Here is a 21,697-nt window from a genome sequence, read left to right as displayed (position 1 = left end):
CTCCTGCCTCTGGAATAATTACATCATGGCCTTCAGGAGTTACATCCAGTTACTTGCACATCATTTCCATTCAGCTCACCTCGCTGGAACCTCCAATTTGCTGACGTGGGTAGCAGCCGAGTGGCCTGCCTTGGACCAATTAACCCTCCAGAAACTAAACGGTGTGCACTACACTGTAGAAAAGCGAGTTGAAGACTCGTAGGTTGTTTGCCTTCAAAATGCTCTTGTGATGATAAAATCTTGCGCTGGATAAACATCCTCATTCTTCTGAAATCCCTTCTATCCTTCTGTGGGATCCTGAATGACGGTTTGTGGATGAGCAACCCATTCTAGGGGCCTGGAAGGCCGGCGGAGGCTGCACATTTCATTCATATAAACATAATGCTCAATTCCCATTCGGACACAAAAGAGAGATACTAATGTCACAGTTCAGAAAGGCAACGAGCCTCTCAGATCCTTCAGGTAAAGGCATACAGAATTAAGAAATGAAAAATAAACCAGAGGTCTGTGGGGAGATCTACTCCTCTTTTCATGCTCAGGTCAAGAAATGAGATGGACCACAGGCTCCTGGTTAAGATGAGTGAATAGTTCTCTCTGCAGAGAGCTTGGCTCCTGCACAGACAGACTTATCCTTGAGTTTAGAGCAGGACTGAAGCCCGTTTCAGGGTTTCCAGGAACAGATAGGGCGCTGGGAGCTAAAGGATGGATTTGAGGAAGGGTCTGCCCTTGGCTGACGGGGCCGGTGAGGAGAAGGATCGTGGGCTTGCCATCTGCCAAGCACACTGGCAGCCCGCGAGCCTCCCTGCAGATCCTCGTAATAGAATCCTTGATGCAACACAGGCAGATGAGGCCCAGGGACCATGGCTTCAGCTCCTCCACCTAGAGGAACCAGATCCCCAAGTGCAACATCTCTGCTTCCAAGGAGACTTAATACAATCCCCGGTGCCATCCTACTCTCTCTCCTGGACCCAAGAGCTCCATCGCAAGCTGCTTTCCCCCCTGCCCCCAGGGTCTTCTCCTTTATGGTTCTAGGTTCACTTTACTTGGCTGTCAGCCTGGCCAACTCTGTTCCCAAGGAGCCACCGAACAAGCTGATATCATGAATATTCAGCTTACCCCACTGTCTACAGCATCAGAGATTCACAAACTAACCCAGATCCCTACTCAAGACCAGACACTCACAAACTGAACCCTCGTCAAGGGCTCCCATCAGTTGCCTAAAACGTGCATTTTTCTGGGGCCAGCAAAGCGATGTACAGCATTTCCTACAATGAGCACACTGGTGAATTTAAAGGCAAACCAAAGGAGCTGGACAACTCCACCCAGACTGTAAGATGTAATGACCCCTGTTCTTAGTGACCTCACTACACACGGCAGGAAATTCACTGTTTCTGCTTCATGAAAATAATACGAGCATTAGTACATTAAACATCGTGCTTTTATGATGTACCTTTTTTTAAAAATTAATTTTTTGGCTGCATTGGGTCTTCATTGCTGTGTGCAGGCTTTCTCTAGTTGCGGGGGCTACCCTTCGTTGCGGTGCGCGGGCTTCTCATTGTGGTGGCTTCTCTTGCTGCGGAGCACGGGCCCTAGAGCACGGGGGCTTCCGTAGTTGTGGCACGCGGGCTCAGTAGTTGTGGCTCACGGGCTCTAGAGCGCAGGCTCAGCAGTTGTGGCACATGGGCTTAGCTGCTCTGTTGCATGTGGGATCTTCCCGGACCAGGGCTCAAACCTGTGTCCCCTGCATTGGCAGGCGGATTCTCAACCACTGCGCCACCAGGGAAGTCCCTATGATGTACATTTGATGATGCTTCCTTTGGCCCACCTGACCCTCCATACCATGAAAAAAGTGTCCATTTGGGATCCGAGTCTGGGTCAGTCTAGGCCTCAGCTCGGTGCTCTGTGCCCTGGGACAGGCCACTCAAGCTCACTGACCTTCTGTACCTCCTCTGCTTGATGCGGAGACAGTATCTGCTTTAAAGGTCCTTGGAAGGTCTCATGGGACGGTCCGTATGAAAGTGCACTTTAACCATGGAGATGCCAGTGACAGCAGCAGTGCTAACTAGCACCACTCTGCATGAAAGCAGGTCTTCCGTCTTTATAGATAAGCAAACTGAGGCCTTGCCGTTCAGTAGCTTAGCCTAGGTCTCAGAGTAAATAGGTAAGAGGCCTGTGAAGTGAGTCACTGATGGAATCAATGGACTGTTTATTCTCTGCACAAGATAGATGGTTGTGGTTCTCAAAGTGAGGCTAATATTTTCACATAAATGCTAATAACATCTGTGTGGCTTCTGCTTCCCTTTCCTTCCCTGAACCGGCAGCCTCAGCATCACTTGGGAACTTGGTACAAATGCAAGTCCTTGGCCCCGCCCCAGGTTAGCTGGACCGGAAATTCTGGGGCTGGACCAGTGGTCTGTGAGTTCACAAGCCCTTTAAGTGATTCTGATGCTTGCTTACGTTTGCGGAACACTGAGAGAAGGTAAGAGTGATAAGGAAAAAAGCCAAGTCCCTACATGGGTTTCCAGGATTTGAGGAAGGATCGCCAAATAAGGATGCCCAGTTAAATCTGCATTTCAGATCAACAATGAAACATTTTTTTTTAGCATAAGTTGTATCCCGTGCAATATTTGGGACATACTTAGGCTGAAAGGTGTTTTGATGCTCTGAAATGCAAGTTTAACTGAGCATCCTATACTTTCATTCAGTGGATCTGGCAACCCTATTCTGAGGGAATGGAGAACCTCTCTTTGCCATGGCAACAGACAATCAGATCACCAGCCCCAGAGACCCCAGTGGCATAGTCTGATTCAGCTGCCTGTGTCACTGTCCTAGTTTCACAGTTAGCTCTCCGGCAGCTTATTGCTTCCTCTAGCCATTTTCTCAGCTCTTGGTATGGACAACGCCACCCTCCCTGGTTATTTCACATTATGACATTTGTGAAGTGCTTTCCAAAGGGAATCGGCACCACAAGCCCACTGCCCAGAGGTTCCCAGGGTCCTCAGTCATCACCTTCTGGAATTGTGGGCCAAAGGGATTCAGATAAGGAGAATAAGACCTCCTTCTCACAGTCCCAGATTCCTGTGGGAAATGGCAGATGGAAACTCCAGTTGGGGTTTCTTTGGCAAAACATGGTAGATATTTTTATAAGCAAACATTCCTAAAGCTATATTTCCAAAGTGGAGTCTCAAGAGTCAGGTAAAAGCATTCCAAGGTCAAAGAAGTTTAGAGAACTTATCAGTGCCCTTCACATACATGAGCATTGCAAACCTCCCAGAGAACACAGCATACAAAACAATGTGAAGGGATTGGTCTCCCTCGGGAGCGCATTTTGGATAGTCTAGGCTTAAGGATGCTGGGGAGAAAAGTGACAATTGCAGAATATTAACGGTTATAATTCGTGCTCAGTTTTCAAAGTTAGTATTTGTGGCTACAGAATAGGACTTTATATATATGGATATATAAAATCTGGTGTACTTTCGCCACATTTTCTTAAGAATGTGTGTGTTTGAACAGCAAGTTTAAATTACCCATATAAAGGAAGCGTGACAATGGCTCAAATCGCACTTCACCATAAAAGAGCAACATCTAGAACGTGTCTGAAAGGCTAGCTGTTGATGTGAGATGCACTGCTCCAATTTCAGGGTTTCCCAGCATTATCTAGAGCAGGGGTCCCCAACCCCCAGGCTACGGACTGATACCGGTCCGTGGACTGTTAGGAACCGGGCTGCACAGCAGGAGGTGAGTGGCGGGCGAGCGAGCAAAGCTTCATCTGTAATTACAGTCGCTCCCCATCGCTCGCATTACGGCCTGAGCTCCGCCTCCTGTCAGATCAGCGGCGGCATTAGATTCTCATAGGAGCGCGAACCCTGCTGTGAACTGCACGTGCGAGGGATCTAGGTTGCGCGCTTCTTATGAGAATCTAATGCCTGATGATCTGAGGTGGAGCTGAGGCAGTGATGCTAGCGCTGGGGAGCGGCTGCAGGTACAGATTATCATTAGCTGAGAGGTTTGACCGCACAGAGACCATAATAAATCAATTGCTTGCAGACTCATATCAAAACCCTACAAAGCAAGATCCTTTTTGACCCACCTCCCAGAGAAATGGAAATAAAAACAAAAATAAACAAATGGGACCTAATGAAACTTCAAAGCTTTTGCACAGCAAAGGAAACCATAAACAAGACCAAAAGACAACCCTCAGAATGGGAGAAAATATTTGCAAATGAAGCAACTGACAAAGGATTAATCTCCAAAATTTACCAGCAGCTCATGCAGCGCAATAACAAAAAAACAAACAACCCAATCCAAAAATGGGCAGAAGACCTAAACAGACATTTCTCCAAAGGAGAGATACAGATTGCCAGCAAACACATGAAAGGATGCTCAACATCATTAATCATTAGAGAAATGCAAATCAAAACCACAATGAGATATCATCTCACACCAGTCAGAATGGCCATCATCAAAAACTCTGCAAACAATAAATGCTGGAGAGGGTGTGGAGAAAAGGGAACCCGCGTGCACTGCTGGTGGGAATGTAAATTGATACAGCCACTGTGGAGAACAGTATGGAGGTTCCTTAAAAAACTACAGATAGAACTACCATATGACCCAGCAATCCCACTACTGGGCATATACCCTGAGAAAACCATAATTCAAAAAGAGTCATGTACCAAAATGTTCATTGCAGCTCTATTTACAATAGCCCGGAGATGGAAACAACCTAAGTGTCCATCATCGGATGAATGGATAGGGAAGATGTGGCACATATATACAATGGAATATTACTCAGCCATAAAAAGAAACGAAATTGAGCTACTTGTAATGAAGTGGATGGACCCAGAGTCTGTCATACAGAGTGAAGTAAGTCAGAAAGAGAAAGACAAATATTGTATGCTAACACATATATATGGAATTTAAGAAAAAAAAATATCATGAAGAACCTAGGGGTAAGACAGGAATAAAGACACAGACCTACTAGAGAATGGACTTGAGGATATGGGGAGGGGGAAGGGTGAGCTGTGACAAAGCGAGAGAGTGGCATGGACATATACACACTACCAAACGTAAAATAGATAGCTAGTGGGAAGCAGCCGCATAGCACAGGAAGATCAGCTCGGTGCTCTGTGACCACCTAGAGGGGTGGGATAGGGAGGGTGGGAGGGAGGGAGACGCAAGAGGGAAGAGATATGGGAATATATGTATATGTATAACTGATTCACTTTGATATAAAGCAGAAACTAGCACACCACTGTAAAGCAATTATACTCCAATAAAGATGTAAAAAAAAACAAACCCATCAGTGACAAGTGACAATTGGCAAGTGACAATTAAGACGGGACATAAGCAACACACTTCGGGTGTCACTGTCTCCCATCACCCCTAGATGGGACCACCTAGTTGCAGGAAAACAAGCTCAGGGCTCCCACTGATTCTGCATTATCGTGGATTGTATAATTATTTCATTATATATTACAATGTAATAATAATAGAAATAAAGTGCGCAATAAATGTAATGTGCTTGAGTCATCCCAAAACCATCCCCCCACCCCCCAGTCTGTGGAAAAATTGCCTTCCACGAAACCAGTCCCTGGTGCCAGAAAGGTTGGGGACCGCTGATTTAGAGAACCACAAAATACCGTGATTTATAGATGATGAATAAACTTTCATTCTGGTTGCCAAGTAGATTTATATCCTTAGTGTCACTGCAAGGTTTATTACTGAACTGCACTGTGGGATAAAAGGGAAATCATTTGGAAAATAAAATCCAGGCAATTGGGAGAGTTCCCATAAAGACATTTTCCCTTAACATTCTACAATTCTGTGTTTAATTATTTTAATTAGAATAAAATAGGTCTACTTCTAATCAACAGACATAGAGCGATCTTTTTTTCCCTCGTTTCTTAGAAAAAGACACAACACGAAACCTTTATCATGGGTCCGAGAAGGACACCAGTAATAGTGTACGTGCAAGTATCTCTGAATTAGGGAAACAGTCTTTTAGCTAAATCATGCTTCTTGTTTTCTTTGCAGACTGATGAAGTAACAATTGACTTTTATCTGATAAGCGCATTTAAAATTCCTTTGTGAGGAATATCGGGAGGACTAGGCCCAAATATTTACTCAGAAGACTGATGGAAAAACATTCATGAGACCAGATCAGCGCTAACAGGGGCGGTGCGGCCCGTGCTAGCTGCGTGATGAGCAGCACATTTTCATTACTGCAACGGCTCCCCAGCCATCTCATATCTGCTGGGCCACTTTTCTAGCCACATGCTCAGAGAATGCAAATTAATTTTAATACCTGCTCCAGCCAAAAATCATCAGCGAAAGCACATCAGCCGGGGAAGGAATTCTGCAGTGCCTTCAGGAGAATTCTGCTCCTCTGCTGGCCTGTGAGTTAAATGGCTGTGCTTGGCTCACCTTGGGAAGTACGGATAACGCAATTCAGATTAAGTTAGTCTGCTTTGCCACACGTGGCAGAGCTTCCCAGAGTGACCTGGTGTGGTGTGTGCCCACTGGCACTTAGAATCCAGGGAGGTTCTTCTGGCACACTCACATGGCTATAATCCAAAGTGAAAAGGTAAGAAGGTAGACCATGTAGAGAGATACAAGAGACAGGAGTGCTCCAGTAGAAGAGGCAGGGAGGTGGAGACTGGGTGGGAGTAGTCAGGGAGGGCTTCCTGGAAGAAAGGTTTTCCTGAAGCCATCTTCCTGATGGGTTTCCTACACACTCACAGGTTAAGACGACAATCTGGAAGAGCCAGGAGGACCACGCCAAACATTAGAGGGGACATAAACTGAGATGGAGGCAAGCCAACCCGAGCTACGTTTGAGCACTGCCCAGCTTTCCTAGTGGCTGCAGCATTGAGTACAGAGCAGCGAGCAGCAGTGATTCCCAGTGAGCAAAGGGCTCAACTGAGAAGTGAAAGCGCGCAGCCCAGGTCATGCATTACAGGAGTCACGGGAAAGAGCCTTGGGGGTAAGACATTAAGACAGAAGCTAGACTTGAGATGGACTGGGGGGGTTAGGCAGCATGTTGCAGGGCAGAGAGGAAGCGGGACAGACAGGGCTTCTGTCAGGTGGTTTGGGGGCACTGATGGTGAATGTTCCCGGAGATAAAGAAGGACGGCCAATGAGACCAACTGGGACAGGTAGGCAGGTGGGCAAGCTAGGCTGGGAGGGGTCTGGGCTGCAGGGTGAGCATGGAATCCAGGGAGGCTCAAAAGCTGAAGGTGGTGCGGCCCCAGCTGGGGGAGTCGCAGTGAGGGCGGGATCATGCCACAGACTGGTCACCGGGAGATACTGACTGAGCCCCTACCTACGGGTGCTGTACCACCTACTAACTGCAGGTGCTAAACTGCCTACTACCTGGGGGTGCTGTACCTGATGCTTCCCACGTGCTTTCAGCCCATCCTCCCTCAAATGCATCCTGCCGGGCAGAAGCAATGACTGACTCTGGAACTCTCTAATTCTAGGTTACGGTCAGCCTTTCAACATGACCAATCCCTCCCCCCGGGACCCCAGGAGCTGTGCAGAGACTACGGGGAAGCCCCACCTATGTCCCAGGTAACTCAGGGGACATGGGCAGGTGGAGCCCTGACTGGGGAAGGAGAGAGAGGCCCACAGGTTAGAGAGTCAGTACCTCAGACGCTGAGAACAAAGGCCGGCCTCCCGCCCTTCCCCCAGACTCCTTGAGGCTCATCTTCTCCCCATGACTCGGCAGTCACCAGTCCCACCGACTCCATCACCTAGGAACCGCTGCATCTGTTGCCCTTCGGCACTCCACTGCCTTGCCCTAGACTGCCTTCCTCACGTCTTGCCTGGAGCTACATAGCCTCAGCTTTGACGGCAGAACAAGGAGAAACCCAGAAGCAGCATATACAATGCCTGGCAGCCCCTTGGACTCCCCTTCGGCGCTTCTGTCTCCCCCTCTGCTCCCCACCCCCATTTTACGGTCCAGCCATAGCTGATCTGAGCACCCAGCGACCTCTCCCTACAGTGCTTCCACACCCTCCCCCAGCACATCCTGCCCTCCCCACCCTGCCCCACGACGCACCCTCATAGTCTCTCCTCATCCTAATGCAGTACGAGCTCTCCTCCGTCAGGACCGTATCCCAAGGTGGGAGCGGGTCCACCACCCGTGGTTTGCCATGGCAACCCCCTTTCATGGCACTTAGCAGATTCCAAGGTCATTGCCTCTTTACCTGTGTGTTCTCCCCAAGAGGTGGGGAGGTCCCTGAGACCAGGGACTGTGGCTGGCACACAGTGGGTTCTCAAGAAGGGTTTGCTAAGAGATGGGTGAAGATGTTCCTCGTGTCACTGCTGGAGCCAAGCCCAGGTGGCCCAGCTGGCTCCTGGACAAGGAAAGAGGCCAGGCATGTGTTGGCTTTGGGAACTCAAGCTACAGAAGATGAGGTATTAGGACAGGCTGGGGCTGTAGGCAGGACCTTTATAACGCTGCTTCCCAGACTCGCTCTGGTCCCAGCTGGTCCTGAAAATCCCCCATCTCCACACAGGGAGCCAACTGAAAACTCACACACGTGAGCATGCACACGCGTGTCCGCACACGTGTGTCACTGCCCCTGTGCCTTAGAGGCTGCTCAGGATTCATCAGCCAACAGGAAGCCGAGCCGGCCCTCTGGCCCTCACTGTAATTGTCCTGGATATCAGGTGCGCGCTTTCCCGGCAGCCCCTCCGCAAGTGGGTGTTTGTCAGCTGCCGGAGGTCCCACCCGAACCTCTCAGGTCTGTGCCAGGTGGGCCCTGATCAGAGGCAGCTATCTCAGCTCGGAAAGCAATCCGAGGCTCCCCTCTAACAGATGTCTTGACACTGTAGCCGGAGCTCGTTCACGAATATGATTTATTAACTAATTTAGCGTGTAAGAAAAACATCTGCATCTTGCTTTTATCATCTTGCCAGCAGACAGGCTGAAGACAAGATGTGTACTGCAGACTCGATTAATGGAGCCTTAAGCACTCCCTGCGCTTGTCCAGAGCTCGCACAAGGCTCTCGTTTCAGAAGTTGTCTGATTGAGCCGACCTAACACAAACAAACACGAGAGTAAACCTCTCATCAACCATAAATACCGCGGGGATCGGAAGAGCGGCCATAAAATCGTGCGCTGAAGCCTGCCCAGAGCATTCTAGTCATCAGGACCGTCTCGGAATTTGGGTAATAAAAAGGTGCCTCGGTTATTTAAGACTATCGACTGGGTCTGATCACCTTTTATTAGATACACGATTTTAAGATTTTCATTCAAAGGAATGTGAACATGTAAGGATAATATCTGTTTGGGGCAAAACATCACCACAGGATGATGGAGTGGATAGAACTGTCTCCCCAAAAAGATATGTTCAAGCCCCCTCCCTTGTATCTGTGACTTGATTTGGAAATAGGGTCTTTGCAGATGTATGCAAGTTAAAATGAGGTCATACTGGATGAGGGTGGACCCTACTCCAATGACTGGTGCCCTTATAAGAGGAAATTTGGACACAAAGACACACAGACACAAGGGAGACAAAGGCGGGGATTAGAATGACGCATCTATAAGCCAACCAACGCCAAGGAATGCTAGAAGCTGCCAGAAGCTACCGGAGCGAGCAGAGGGGCATAGGATGGATTCTCCCTCTGAGCTTCAGGAAGGACTCGGTCCTGTGGACACCTGGATTTTGGATTTCTGGCCTCCAGACTACGAGAGAATCAAGTTCTGTTACTTTGGCCACCCACCCAGTCTAGGGTCATTTCTTACAGCAGCCCTAGGAAATGGATACAGATGACCGAGGCAGCTTCCCTCTGATATTTGAGATGATGATATTCCAGGACACTGAGTCCCACGGTGTGGCACGGCCGGAAGGCAGCTGGCCCAGGGGACGAGCAGGAATGGCCCCACGCATAACAAGTTCCCAAATGTCCACGTGTCTCCATTTTTTTCTACACAAAGTGACGGGAGCTGACCGAAGAGGAAGACTCTTAGACACCATTTTTTGTGTATACGTATGTTGAGCTCTAACGTGACACTGTTTTATATTTGTTGACAACACGTTTGTTTATCTAACCATTTTCATCAAGCAGGATCTTCAAAAACGTGGAGGCCAAGTGGCCCACACACCACGGGCACCCTGGCAGCCCTCCCCAGAACAAGCCTGGACACTGAAGGCCCTGGGGGGGACCCCCGGTTGTAACTGGCACTTGGTGCCTCATGGCAACCTGAGAAATCTGTACCCGAACCCAGATTGCTCTCTGTTGAGCCAGAAACTAAGGAGCCGCCAGAGAACACACCCAAATAGTCTGTATCTGCCAATCGGCTTCCAAAGCCGATGAGAGACACATTTTCAAGCAGGGAAAGTCTTTGCACGTGTATTTTGTTGATTTCCTTTTCTCAGCATCCTGGGAAGTGTTACTGGGGCTGAGGAGCAGGTGTACTACTAAATCCTTCACCGTGAGAAGGATGCGTTCAAGTTTGCCCTTTCTGGGGTCTCGGACGACTCCCCCAGCAGAACTGCGGGGGGCGGAGGGGGACCTAGCCTGCCCGTGGTTAACAGGAATCCTATTCCAACCCCTCTGTCCTCTGTCCCCCCCATCCCCCCTGTAAGATCTTGGTAATATTTGCTAAGCTGCATTTTATTGAATATGGTTATTTCCCCAGAGGACTTTTATTCAGAATTAGACCCATGATTTCACCTCCTGGGGGTCGGAACATTTTCCTAGGAAGAAAGATCTTGTTCGTCTATCCAAAGAAATAAAACGGAGGTTTCCCCAGGCCTCCAGATTTTAAGATTTGAGTTGGCAGGCCATCAGAATGTGCTCCCATGTCCCCATCTGTGCCCTCGTCTCTTCTTATTCTCGCTGGTTTAATAGTCTGTTTATAAGCTCCACGAAGAAAGGACGGAGGCCAGCCTTGCTTACTGCACTCTCCCCAGCTCCCAGCACGGAGCCTGGCCCAGAGAAGGGGTCTGGCCCAGAGAAGGGGCCTGGTAACGACTTCTCCAGTGAGTCAGTGAGCGCTGCCCTTGCAGGGTCAGCGCGACACCGGCCTCCTGGCGCTTGGCAAGCTGGCCATCCCTTCTCTGAGCTCACGGCAGGAAAGGGGTTTCAAGATGATGAATGTTGATATAGACAAGCTGGAGTCAACCTCTCACCCCGAGACCTGTTCTGCAATCTATCAAGGGCAAAGGGCACCTCTTGCAAGTATCTGTTAAGAAGCCAAGAATCGGAGCCGGCTGCCCTGGGCTGCTACTTTCCCGGCTAAAATGGTAAATTTGGGCCCCAAGTTATCTCTGCTGAGTCCAGTGCCCATACACGATCTCTCAGGACGGGCTGGCTTCCGGGGCAGGCTGTATGACCCTGAGGTTTGGGCACTTGGGCGAACATGAGTCCTGCACAGGGCAGGGGCACCATTTGGACCACCGGCCTGGGTGAAGGTCACAGCCCCAGGATCCGGCAGTCTCGCCAGCCCTCCCGAGCCACCTGTAGCTTACCGCTAAGAGGGTGGGGAACGGTGAACTGCTTCTTATTGGCGCGGACAGGAAGGAGACTCTGCTTCTGGCCCAGGCTCTCCTTCTGCTGGGCTTTTCTCTGCTGTACCATGTGTTCTAGCTTCTTCAGACGTTCTTGCGAGCGAGAAATGAACTGAGGTTTGCGGACTTCCAGGGCCTCCTAAGAGGAGCCAGGAAAGCATTTTCTTTTTAAGAGAAATGACGCAGAAAGGCAACACACCTGTCTGATTGGGTCGAGAGGCTGATGCATGAGCACATCCCAATTTTCTCCCAACACCTCATGGAAAGATGGCAACAGACACGTTGGTAACATAGGTCTCAGTCAGCACCAGGGGCCCCACTGCAGCACGACTGACAGTCACCAGCAGCAAACTGTGAGCGCAAAGGCACACCTCCGCCCGTTCCTTCTCCTCCCTGTCAATTAATCCATTTCCAAAATCTGAATGCCCTAAATTCCATATTCCAAAGCGACACAGGTGGGAGAGGGATGGAGGCGTTCCGAGTCAGCTGCTTCTGCAGGGAGCTGGATGCCTTAAGAAGCACAGACCAGACCCTCCTCCCAGCATGAAGCATGTGCCTTTTCAGGAGAAACAGTAATCATAGCTAACGGAAACAGCTTCTCCTCCCAGGAAGAGCGAGCCGGCAGGAGAGCTCTGCCTTTGCAGAATGGTTCTGCAAGCTCCATAGGGGAGGTCAGAATTCCCGTATTTCCTCTTCGGCCTCAGCTCTCACCGCATCCACCACTCCGTGCATGGACGAAGCCCCTAACACAGATTTACTGAAAAGGAGTAACCACCGCTGACGCACTCTGCTCTGTGCTAGACACTAAGCTCAATGCTTCATGTGTATTTGTTGTCTGAGGATCCCCGCATTGATTCTGGAAGGCAGATACATTTATCCCCATTTGACAGAGGCAAAAACTGAGGCTCGTCGTCATTTGGTAGATGGCCTGGCGACCCTCAGCTGGGGGTGTCCCATGCTTTTCCCACCCTGCCTTTCACTGTCTTAACCTATATTCCTTACAAACCGCTGTTCAAGTTGATCCCCTGCCTGGACTACCACCCCCAGCTACACCCATCGGCTCAAGTCTCAGTTCTCCCAGTAAACTGCCAGGTCTCCCTGTTCAGCCTGAGCTTACTGGTCCTTCACGGACCACCCCGCGCGAGAGATTCACGCACATGTACTGTCATGCTAGGCTGTGAGCTCCCGGATGGCAGGTGCCCTGTCTCCTCCACATCGCATCCCTTACAGCCACTCCCCAGCTCTGCAAATAGCAGGTGCTCAGCACAGGCCCTCTGGAGGTGCTGCCACAGCGTAAACGTCCTCTGCCTCATTCCTCTCCCAGCCCTCGGGGAGCTCAGGGTTTCCAGGGAGAGGGTGACACGGGCTCCATCCGTGTCGTGTTCGCGCCCCTAGCTGCTGTGCCAGGAAAGGAGTCTCTTGGCCAGTTGGCCTCCAAGGTGCCAGCCCCAGGTCCCAGGCACGAGTCACTGGGGCCTGGAGAGATGGCCCCTGCGGACGGCCTGTGGGCCCAGGCGTGGCTGCTGCGCCGGCTGCCCGCCCTGAGGATGGAGGCTCCAGCTGCTTTGGGAGCACGTGAGTCTCTCATGGTGGGACCACCTGGGGGACAGGGGCGCAGGGCCGGCAGGTGGAGCCTGCCGCACACCAGCAGGGCTGCTGACACGCATCGTGTGTCCCCCAGAAGGTGTAGCTGGCTTGCTCCGGATGGTCTGTCCTTCTAATCTTTATACCTACGTATTTTTTGAACTTTAAAAAATGTGTACATATTACCTCTACAATTGGGGAAGGACACAGAATGAGAGGTTCCATACCCTTGAACTCAAGGCCATGACTTTGGGACTTCCTTAGTCTTTCAAAGGCTTATGATCTTACCTGAAGATAGGGCTGTAGGGACTCCTGCCTCACGGGGGCGCCATGAGGATGCAAGGCCCTGACGCCCATGAAGTGACCCTCTCCGCGTCTGGGTACCAGAAAGTTCTCAACAAATGCTGTCATTGCTCCAATCACGGTCACTACTGATATTATGCGATCCCCATCCTAGCCCGGGGGAGTAGACATCATCATCTCCTTACTCACATGGTGGAACAGAGGCCCAGAGAGGTTAGGGGACCTGCCCAGAGTCACACAGCCACCAGGAAGCTGAGTCAGGTCTCCAGCCTCAGAAGCAGAAGTGAGGTCATGTGCCCACAGGCTCCCCGGGAGAAGTCTCCCCTTGGCGGGAATCACGCCGGGATGCACGGAAGGCCTTACCTGCAAGGTCAAGGAGCTTGCGGGCATTTGCGGGCTCTTGGAACAGTCTTCCGGCAGGTCGTGGGTCTCTGGTCCCTGGGGGGTTTCTGGCTCAGTGGGTGCTGGCTCGGGCTCGGGCGTGGTGGGCTGCTCACTCTTCTTGCATTCCTTTATTTTAACAACCAAGTCACAGCACGTGTAATCTCCTGGGAGAGAAGATTAGAATTCCATTTAGAGAGCGCCCAGTGATTTTCTCCTGCTTCCTCAAGGCCATGAGACACAGAAGACAATTTTGAAAACAGAAACACCAGTGGGTTATTAATGGGCCTCGTTAAGCCCACGAGATCACGCCTCATCACAGACGCCCAGTTGCCCTGGTCACGGGGAGGCATGTTCGTAGGCAGCCAGACCTTGAGACTGGCTAGTGATGCCGTGGAGGTATTCCCTTGGCTTCTGATGTTCAAAATGCCTTTGCTCCCGATGCAAAGAAACTTTTTCTATTCTGCGCTTCCTATTACGTGTGTCCTGTACAATTATTTCAGTTGGGTTGTTTGGGGACCGTGTATTAATTTACCTTATCTTTGCTACGCTAATGATGTAAGACAGAGGAACGGTGTTCAATTATCTATCCCTCCCCTTAATCTACCAGAGACTAGCCCTGGCTTTACATTCATAATTGGAACTCTCTCTGTCTCAGCGCGGGACTGGGCTCCATCCTGAAGCCATTTTGACATTCCTTTGGTGGAAGAGATCAGAGGATGAGTTCATGCCACAGCATTTCGGGCAGGGCTGCCTTTGGGGCAGTGAAAGTGGGCGATTCATACGTATTCACTTAGCCCTCACTGACCCACTGCTCCACTTGGAACACAGTGTCTGTCCCAGCCCACTCTTCCCATCTGGACTCCCTGACTCCCCTCACCACACGAGCCCTAACCACAGCCTTACCAACCGTCTCCGGTTCTGAGACTCACGGGTGGTCCCCTCACTCCTCGTACACATGCCTTCCCATCTCCACGAAGCCCCTTTGGTGCCCACCCAGTGACCTCCTACCTCTAGGCTGAGTTTTTCAGGAAGACGCCCCCTCCTGCCTCCTCTGCGTACCTGCCGTGGAGCACACCGCACACACAGCAGCATCAGTGGGCCCGTCACAGGATGCTTTAACCCCACAGGCCTGTGACTCCCTTGAGGGCTGGACCGTGTCATGCTCACCATGCCTCTCTCCACACTGCCAGCCCAGGTGCCCAGAAGCAGCTAGTTCTGTTGGGCGCGGAGAGGTGGCCACAGGACGCATCTCCACGGTCCCATGAATGTCTTAACTGACCCCCCATTATAACCTCTGCCATTCACACCAGATCCTCTGTGGTCTGGACCAGCTGTCCTGTCTCCACCCCAAATCCATCAATGTTCCCTACTACCTACAAGCCCTACAAGGAAAGCAGACTTCTCATGGCTCGTTCATGGTGGGTGTTGCCCTCCAGCTACCGATTTTGATGCTCTACCAACAACATGCTACTTAGAGGTTCGCAAATCCTTCTTGTTCTTCTAAGCATTTGCTCCAGTTTTTTTCTGGAGATTTCCCTGTTGCTCCCCCATCCCTGCTTCAGGCCTAACCACTAACCCAGATATCTGTCCCCCAACCCCCTACGGCTAGAGCTAATTTCTGTGGTACTGTTTCCACCTCTTGTGAACCTTTATTCCAGCTCACCCTATACTCGGGGAAGCCACGGTTTCCTCCCATCCTTCCCCTCCACAGATCCAGCGATGCAAGGGCAGTCCTGACACACTCATCTTCTCCATTACTCACGACAAAGCTTTGTCCGTTATCTTCAAAGTCTCTACTACTGTGGCCAGTCCTCCCCAGCGGCATGGTCTGTACTCATCTCTAGCCAGTCTCAGCCTCCCTGCCTGGCCCTCTCCCATCCGGCCTCCACATTGTCCAGGAGACAATCACCTTCAGAGCAAATCTAATTAGGTCTCTTCCCCTTCAAGGACTTGGCCCAGGCTTCAGTCCAGACTCTTTTAGTGGATTTGTACGGACCTTCCAACTCGACCCACGGGACCCCGGATTCACACTAGCCCCCCCTCCACCCCTGCACTCCAGTCCCCTGGACCCCTAATGAGCCATGCTCTTTCCATCCATTCTTTGTTTTGTGTGTGCTTTTCCCTCAGCCTGCGATGCTCTTCACCTCAGGGTCTGATTTTTAAACCTCTAATCAGCTTTCAAGTTCTTTCTCAAAATCATTTCCTTGAGGAAGGTGTCTCTGTCCAGCCCCTCCCTGCAGCATCTGGGGCCGTCCTCTGCTTCCTGATGGCTCATCACAGGCACAGTTACAACCCCGATGTCTCTGGTACCGGACTGAGAGCACCTGGAGGGCAGGAAGCACCGTGCACAGTGCCTGGCACACAGTAGGTGTTTAATAAATGCTTCTTTGATGGTATACAGTGGGTATTCAATACATACTCCTTTAATGTATTGATGAATAATGAGCTAGAGATTCACTTGGGTTTCAGGAAAAAATGTTTTTATCAATTACCATAAATATTTTAACTTTTATAATCCAAAGCTCTATAATCTTTTCCTTTCTGTCCTTATCCACAGCTCTTTGGGAAAATCTTTAGAGTGATAGGAAATCTAAATTTTCCTCTGTTATAACTGGGCACCACAGATCTTTTTTCTATTTTATTCCTATGTTTTTTTATATATCAATGGTCGCTGCAATATTCGTAGGGGTCAGCCACTTGGCCTTTAGAGAAATGATGGCCTGGTTTGACTTCTGTGAGAGGCTGAGACGGGGACCTATCTTCAAGGCACTGTGAGGTCAGTGCACTCTGTTTGTTGAGAGCCTGGCACATGTGGGGTCTCCACGCCCCGGCCGTTATCCTGGCCAGTCAGTTACTGAGGACCACCCTCAGTCTGGCGCACCCGCTGCCTTCAGGGCAGCCACCCCGGGTCCCAACTGTTCCCTAACGAGGCCCGAGAACCTGCCGGGCACCTGGGAGTGGCCTTCTTCTCAGCTTCAGGCAATGCTGGCCTCGTGCACAGTAGGGCTGGGATTTCCTGACCCATGCAGTGCTGTCTTCTCGCTGCTTGGGAGGTAGAACTTGCCCACTATTTAAACCTGCTGGTCCTGCTGCTTCTCTGCTTGTACAGTTGGAGAAAAGGCAGATTCCTAAGGGAAGCTCAAGTGAACCAGGGCCCAGGAAGACCCTGCACCATGTTCCCTATGAAGATTAAGGAAGAGTCATCTCAACCCTATACCTCCCTCGCTCCTTACCTTCCAGGAACTCTCTTTCTGTCTGAACACTGCGGTCTTCCTGCAGAGATGTGCATAAATCTTGGAAGGGGCAAAGGGACCCAGGTAAAGGGAAGCTGAGTTTCGGGACGCTTTGCTGTTGACTCTCTGCGGGTTCAGAGAGGTCACTAGACTGACAGCTGTTGCTTGGAGAGCTAGACCCATCAGGAAGGGGATCTTTAACCAGCTTCTGTTCCACTGGGGAAGCAGACACAGTCACGTGTGCTCCTTCTTGTTGCTTCTCGCGGCTTCCAGAAAATACTTTTGGTTCTACTAAAAATAAAATGAGAATTGTGCTCAAAACATCTGATGAGCCCGCGTCTAACATGCTGACTTCTGCACGCCACGCTCTCCCAGAGACAGGCAGATGGGCTGCAGTGCTGCCTCGAGGGGACAGGCGTCATTGATGCCGACGTGCATGTGCTCACCCAGCAACGACATGTGGTCACCAGTTCTGGCCAGACGTCCCCGGGGTTCACTCGGGAGCCCCTCTACATGCACGGCTCTCATGCACGTGGCTCTGAAGAGACCGTGCTCCCTGGTGCCCTTAGGAGCTCAAAAGACCTTCCAGACGGTAGATAATTGACTGGGTGGTTTAGCACGTTGACTCTGGGGGAAGATACCTTGGGTTCACATCCCCCCTCCACCACTTATATGCTATCTGGCCTCATCTATAAAATTGAGATAATACTATAAGAAGGTAATAATGTTAAATATTATATGTTTAATTTTAATATATTTATTTTTATAATAAATTTACCTATTTAAATAATAAGTAATACATTTATGGAATGTATATAATCATATTTTATATGATAAACAATGTAAGCATATTATTAATATAAATACTAAATGTTAAAATCAACGTAATACTATAACAAAATAATGATCCAGCTAAGGTGTTTAGCACAGTACCTAATACACAGTAAACATTTAATAAATGTTCATTGTCATTATTATTCCAGAAACAATGATGCTGGGTTACGTCCTATGGCAAGTGCAGATGCAGGATGTAATTTATCAGCTGTCTGTGCTCGCCTCTAATAAAGCAGTGGGTCTAAAAGGTGAACAACGTGTTGCTTGTTGCCACATTGTAATAGCAAAGGTCTGGAAACCACCTTATGCTCACCAGCAGGAGACCGTTAAATAAATTACAGCACTTCCCTGCTTTGCAGCAGCGAAAAAGAATAAGACACACGCTCCTGGGTAGAGGGGGAATCATCTCTAAGATTCATCATCAAGTGAACAGAGTGTGGACAGTGTGCCAGATCCGCTTCCCCAGTCAGTGCTTATCTGCTCAGAACATCTCTGGAAGGACCCCAAAGACCCTGGGAACTAGATTGTCTTGGGAGAGGGCAACTCAGGACCAGGAACTGGGGGTGGGAGAGAGACTTGCTTTTCACACTTTGCCTGTGTTGTACTCTTTGCTTTTGCTGTCTTTCTTTTTCTTTTGGAATACTCTATAAAGTTTTAAAAGTTATTCACTTTAAACAAGGCAGTGACTCTTGACCAGGTGTCATCTCCTCCCTATGCTGAGGCCACCTAAGGGGAGACAGGCACGGCTGCCGGTGGGGGTGGGACGCATCCAGACCTCCTGCATACGGGGGGCAGAAAAAGGGTCCTGGGAACCACTGGAATAATCGAGATTCTTGGAAGATTCTCATCATATTTTCTGAGATGTCTTGTACACAAAAAGGAAACGAGCCTATGACTACCAGGCACTGATTTAGAGTGGTGACTTCTCTTAAAATGCCAGTTGTCTGCAATTCCTTCCAGCCTCTCTGTCCCTGAGTCCTGGCATCCCAGCCAGTGAGGATAGGCTGAGCATGGTGAGGCTGATGCTTGGAGGGGCTGGGGTCCCGCAGGTTTCCTTTCAACAGCCACAACCCCCATTCCCTTCTCTAAAACGCGATAACCACTGGGTTGATATTCTATAGCTCAACTACTCACTAGCTAAGCTACTCAACTAGCTCCAGCAAACTCACCTACTCACAACTGAGCTAGGCTCTAGGACGTAAACCAAAACCAACCAAAAGATCTGCCCAACAGTCATGAATTCCCTCTATTAAACTCTCATCTTTGATTCAGAGACGAGCTCCCTGGACCATCACACGGTGCTTCTCTGTGCTCCTCCAAAGCTCATTTTTTGTTGTGACATGTATTATATTTGTAATTAAAGATATTAGAGCACCTGTGAGCCTCCTAGATTAAGAAGCAGAACTTTCCTTGGGCTTCAGCTTTCCTATCTGAGCCCCTTCTGGATCATACTCACCCAGACAGAACCACTTGCCTAAATTTCGTGTTGCCTGACTCACTGCTTTTGTCTATAATGTTCCCACCTATGTAAGTATCCATAAACAATATACTTTCAATACCAAAAATCTGAACAGCAAGCACAAAGCCAGCTGTTTTAAGGTAAAGACATCACTGTATCCATTAGGAAAAAAGCTTTCAGGAGAAGAGAGTTCAGCATCTCAGGGCCATTGCTTCCCTGAGACTTGATGGGGTGTGATTCTGGGGAAGATAGTGCTGAGCCGTGAATGAGTCCTGAAAACGAGGGGCTGACCACAGTCAGGGCGTCAGGCGGGGCTGGCGGGCAGCAGTACAATCAGGGCAGCGGGCTGGCTGGATTTTCTGGTCCTGACCTCACCATGTCCAACTGCAGACCTCAGGGCGAAGTTCCAGCAGGGCGCTGCTCTGCGCTGAAATGTGGGCCCTGAGCTGCCCCAAGTGCAGGGCAGGGAGGGGAGAATGGAGACCTCACCGACACAGCATCAAGACCAGCCAAGAAGAGACTTGAATCTGGGCCAGGCAAGGGCACCCCCAGCGCACGCAGACCCTTAGTACAAAATGAGGAAAAGCTGCCCGAGCCTCAAGACAAGGTGCCTCCACGGGCCAGAAAGTGTCACAATGAGCCCATTTGATAGAAGAAGACCCTTTACTGCTTCTTTCCAAACACTGAGGTGACACATAATCTTTCGCGTTCTCAGACGAGCCCCACACTGTCACACAATTCTAAAACTGTGGCAATTCGGGCTCACGATAGGAAACGCGCAAGTGGAGGGCGGTTGCTAAGCAGCGGACCAGCACAGTCGCCAGACTCTGTCAGTGGAATCGCAGAGGATGAGCGAGAAAACCATGAAAACCACGCACAGTCCCAGAGAGCATAGCTGTGTGGGGACCCTTAACAGCCCAAGGCAGGTAGATAACATAGGTAACATATCTTAGAGTCATTTATCTCCAAGTTAGCTTAGAGTTGTTACAGGTGTTTTGGTGTCAAAACTGAAACCAGCTCTCTAGAAAGATCTTCTCTTAGGGTTTGGGTCTCAGCTCCATACACCTTCCTGCCTTCTAACACCAGCCAATCAACCAAAGAGATGTTTCCAAGCCAAGTGGGCTTCCTTGAATCCCAGGCCACATCTTCTCCCACATTTTAATGTTTCGGGAAGTTATATTTTCTCCCCTCAAACGCTAGACCATCTTACAACAGACTGTCTTAGAAATAACAGTAACTGAAGCTTGTGTTGATATTTCTGGGTCCTCGATAAAAATACCAGTTTCTAAATGCAACTACGGTGGGTCTCAGGCTCTCCTAAAAATCTGATGTTACTTGCCACTACCCTGAGTGGCCCCAGACTTCCCTCCACCCATCACCACCTTTTTAAAGCTCCTGCATCTACCTTTTATGTATAGCTTACCTATCTGATCTTCCTGCCTCACCTGTGCGCTTTCCTCCAGCAAACCCCATAACTGTGCATCTCAGTGGAAATCAAAGAAGTGAGCTGGAGAGGACTGTGTATCCATCAAGTGGAAAGCCACTCTGAACAGCGCCCGGGGGTGAATCGCGGACCCCCTCACTTTAGGCAGGATTTTGCTGTCCCCAATTTTGACACAGGGACACGGGAGGCTGCTGCTGAGGGGAAAGGCAAGATATTCTCTGCTCAATACATGCTAATTCGTGGACACAGATATCGCTAAAGAGGAAGGAAAAGGCGGTAACCCTGGGTACTCAAAACACACACAATTTCTCCAGCAGGTGAAATTCTCTCCCCTTTTAACAGGAGAGAAATCCTCAAACTACCTGCAATTGCAGTACACAGAAGATGACATAAAAGAGTCTGTTGATGACCCATAGAGAAACAACCAACAGAGAAAGCAAACGACAAGCTTTTACAATGGACGAGGCTGGTGGGTACTTTCTCTGCTTTTTAACTGGTCAAGGCTTCATCTTCTGGCAGCAGATGAAAACTTGATTTCCTCATGGAAAGAGGTGTCCATTTGGTACCCTGCCTCCCACCCGATCTAGACTTCTGTTTAAAATCAGCCAATAATTGTTTCAGCATATTTCTGTTAAATTTCTACACAGAGATGTTGCAGCCCAGGCAGGGAGTCAGAAAGGGGGGAAAGAGCGGGGGCAGCAGCAAATGAGATAAACGGCTCCTGGCAGAGAGGAGAGGATCGGATCGGGAAGAGAAGCTGTGTTTGGGAACCTGCACGTCCCAAAGCCCATCCACTCGGCCGGAGCAGAGCTGGAGCTGGCGCCTTCAGGAAGAGAAGAAAATCAGGGGAACAGACAGCAACTTGAAGATCAGACAGCAAGGACGAAGGGGCGTCCAAAGGCAGCGGGGCCAGCGGAAACACACGAGCGAGTCCTTT

The 21,697-nt window shown here is 49.8% G+C and overlaps 1 protein-coding gene across 2 annotated transcripts in view; it reads right to left on the bottom strand.

Moving 5' to 3' along the window:
- LOC309971689 ((E2-independent) E3 ubiquitin-conjugating enzyme FATS) overlaps nucleotides 1-21,697 on the bottom strand; it is a gene marked incomplete at both ends in the record, with an annotated part of 228,085 nt that overhangs the window by 15,080 nt on the left and 191,308 nt on the right. Inside the window, 3 exons of one of the 2 annotated variants that reach the window (XM_082855001.1) lie at nucleotides 11,481-11,658; nucleotides 13,770-13,954; nucleotides 17,024-17,314. In XM_082855001.1, coding sequence (XP_082711127.1) covers nucleotides 11,481-11,658; nucleotides 13,770-13,954; nucleotides 17,024-17,314 — 654 coding nt within the window. The remainder of the gene's footprint in view (nucleotides 1-11,480; nucleotides 11,659-13,769; nucleotides 13,955-17,023; nucleotides 17,315-21,697) is intronic. The other variant, XM_082855002.1, reaches the window with a different exon arrangement.

Source organism: Leucopleurus acutus (assembly GCF_964270905.1).
Source record: "Leucopleurus acutus genome assembly, chromosome: 14".
Lineage (NCBI taxonomy): Eukaryota > Metazoa > Chordata > Mammalia > Artiodactyla > Delphinidae > Leucopleurus > Leucopleurus acutus.
Note: the sequence above shows the minus strand (reverse complement) of the source record. Positions and strands in the feature narration are given on the sequence as shown.